The sequence below is a fragment of the Haplochromis burtoni genome, unplaced genomic scaffold (genome assembly GCF_018398535.1).
Source record: "Haplochromis burtoni strain Fernald_Lab_line unplaced genomic scaffold, NCSU_Asbu1 Contig_43, whole genome shotgun sequence".
Classification (NCBI taxonomy): Eukaryota; Metazoa; Chordata; class Actinopteri; order Cichliformes; family Cichlidae; genus Haplochromis; species Haplochromis burtoni.
In genome coordinates this window covers 2961222-2962736 of record NW_024582404.1, presented here as the reverse complement: position 1 = coordinate 2962736, position 1515 = coordinate 2961222, and the positions used below count along the sequence as shown (strand labels likewise).

Sequence of the window (1515 nt, the reverse complement as noted above, 5' to 3'; positions counted from 1 at the left end):
CAGGAGTTACTGGGTGACGCTGGGAGCCCACTCCAGAACGAAAAACGAACATTCCAAGCAACTCCGAGTCGTCGAGAAAAGTTTTCCTCATCCTGACTACTGTTGTGCAAAGCACGACAATGACCTCATGTTGCTGAAGGTAAGGTGATATATCAGGGTCTGATGATGATGATGATGATGAGATGATGAGATAGCCGTTATTTGTCAGTTGCAGGTCTTTTGCCCACAACCGATACAAACGATGTAAATGCACTGCTTCTTATTTAGCACCTTTCTACTCTACCTGAGCACTCAGAGCGTTACACAACATGGCTTATTCACCCAAACACATCTTTCTGTGCTTAAGTGCTTTCTAACACTGACACACTCACACTCTAACGTAGCATCAGAGAGCATCGTGGGGTTCAGTATCTTGACATGCAGACTGGAGAGACCAGGGATCAAACACCAAACCATCCTATTAGTAGATAACCTGCTGTACCTCCTACAGCCAACTCAGGTTTTGCTTACTTAACTAAAACTTAATTTCATTTTTTAAAATATAAAATGTATTTCCATGTCTTTATAGACATGTTTCAACTCAGCACTGCACATATTTCATATTTTCCAAGCAAAATATTAGAAATAAATGAGTGGTGCTACAACTCTTTAGCAAATATCTGTTTATTTAATGTAGTTAATGTGGAGAGATTCATCACCAATATCTGAGATTCTTTTTAACTTTTTTTCAGCTTAAAGAACCGGTGAGGAAAACCAGGGAAGTGCAGTGGCTCGAGGTTGGCAACACTGTGAGAGACCCGGCAGCTGGCAGCACGTGTCTGGTGGCCGGATGGGGAGTAACTGAAAACAACCAAACATCAGACGTCCTCATGTCTGTCAATGTGACTGTGGTCGGCAGGCAGAAGTGCAACTCTGGTGATTATTACAACCACGACCCTGTTATCACTGATGACATGATATGTGCTGGTTCAGATGGTACAAACGTCGCTGATACCTGTCAGGTACGTATGAAGAATACATGTATTTTTCCTTGTTTGAAGTAAATGTTCATTCAGCTCAACACCTGAAACACTGTCATGTGTTTGTTCTTGCTGCAGGGGGATTCAGGAGGCCCGCTGTTGTGCGATGGAGCGCTGGTTGGAGTCACTTCTTTTGGACGGGGTTGTGGTATCATTAAAAAACCTGGAGTCTACTCGTTTGTCTCAGGGAGACAGCTGTACTGGATCAAAACCACGATGAAGTTATTCTAAATGTCTTGAAACCACAGCATGATTTGATGTTACATCTGTCAGTGTTGTCTCTGTAGACCATTATTCAGTTTATCATTTCATTGTTCCTCTTACAGTTTATGATAATTTAGTTTCTGCCAGCTTAATATACTTTTTTTTTTATAGATTCTGCACTTGGTTAGTCCACTGCATGATCTTATGGCAGATAAGTTGGACTGACCTCCCTCCACATTTTAGTCCTACTGTAAAAATAAATTGGAAACACTGTTTGAAATTTTACATCTTT

At 41.3% G+C, this 1515-nt stretch overlaps 1 protein-coding gene across 1 annotated transcript in view; it reads left to right on the top strand.

The window, feature by feature from the left end:
- Nucleotides 1-1503, top strand: part of LOC102311040 (granzyme K) — a 4112-nt gene extending 2609 nt beyond the window's left edge. The window contains exons 3-5 of the mRNA XM_005921994.2: nucleotides 4-139; nucleotides 732-1001; nucleotides 1098-1503. Coding sequence (XP_005922056.2) covers nucleotides 4-139; nucleotides 732-1001; nucleotides 1098-1250 — 559 coding nt within the window. The 3' untranslated portion in view covers nucleotides 1251-1503. The remainder of the gene's footprint in view (nucleotides 1-3; nucleotides 140-731; nucleotides 1002-1097) is intronic.
- Nucleotides 1504-1515: the final 12 nt, after the last annotated feature.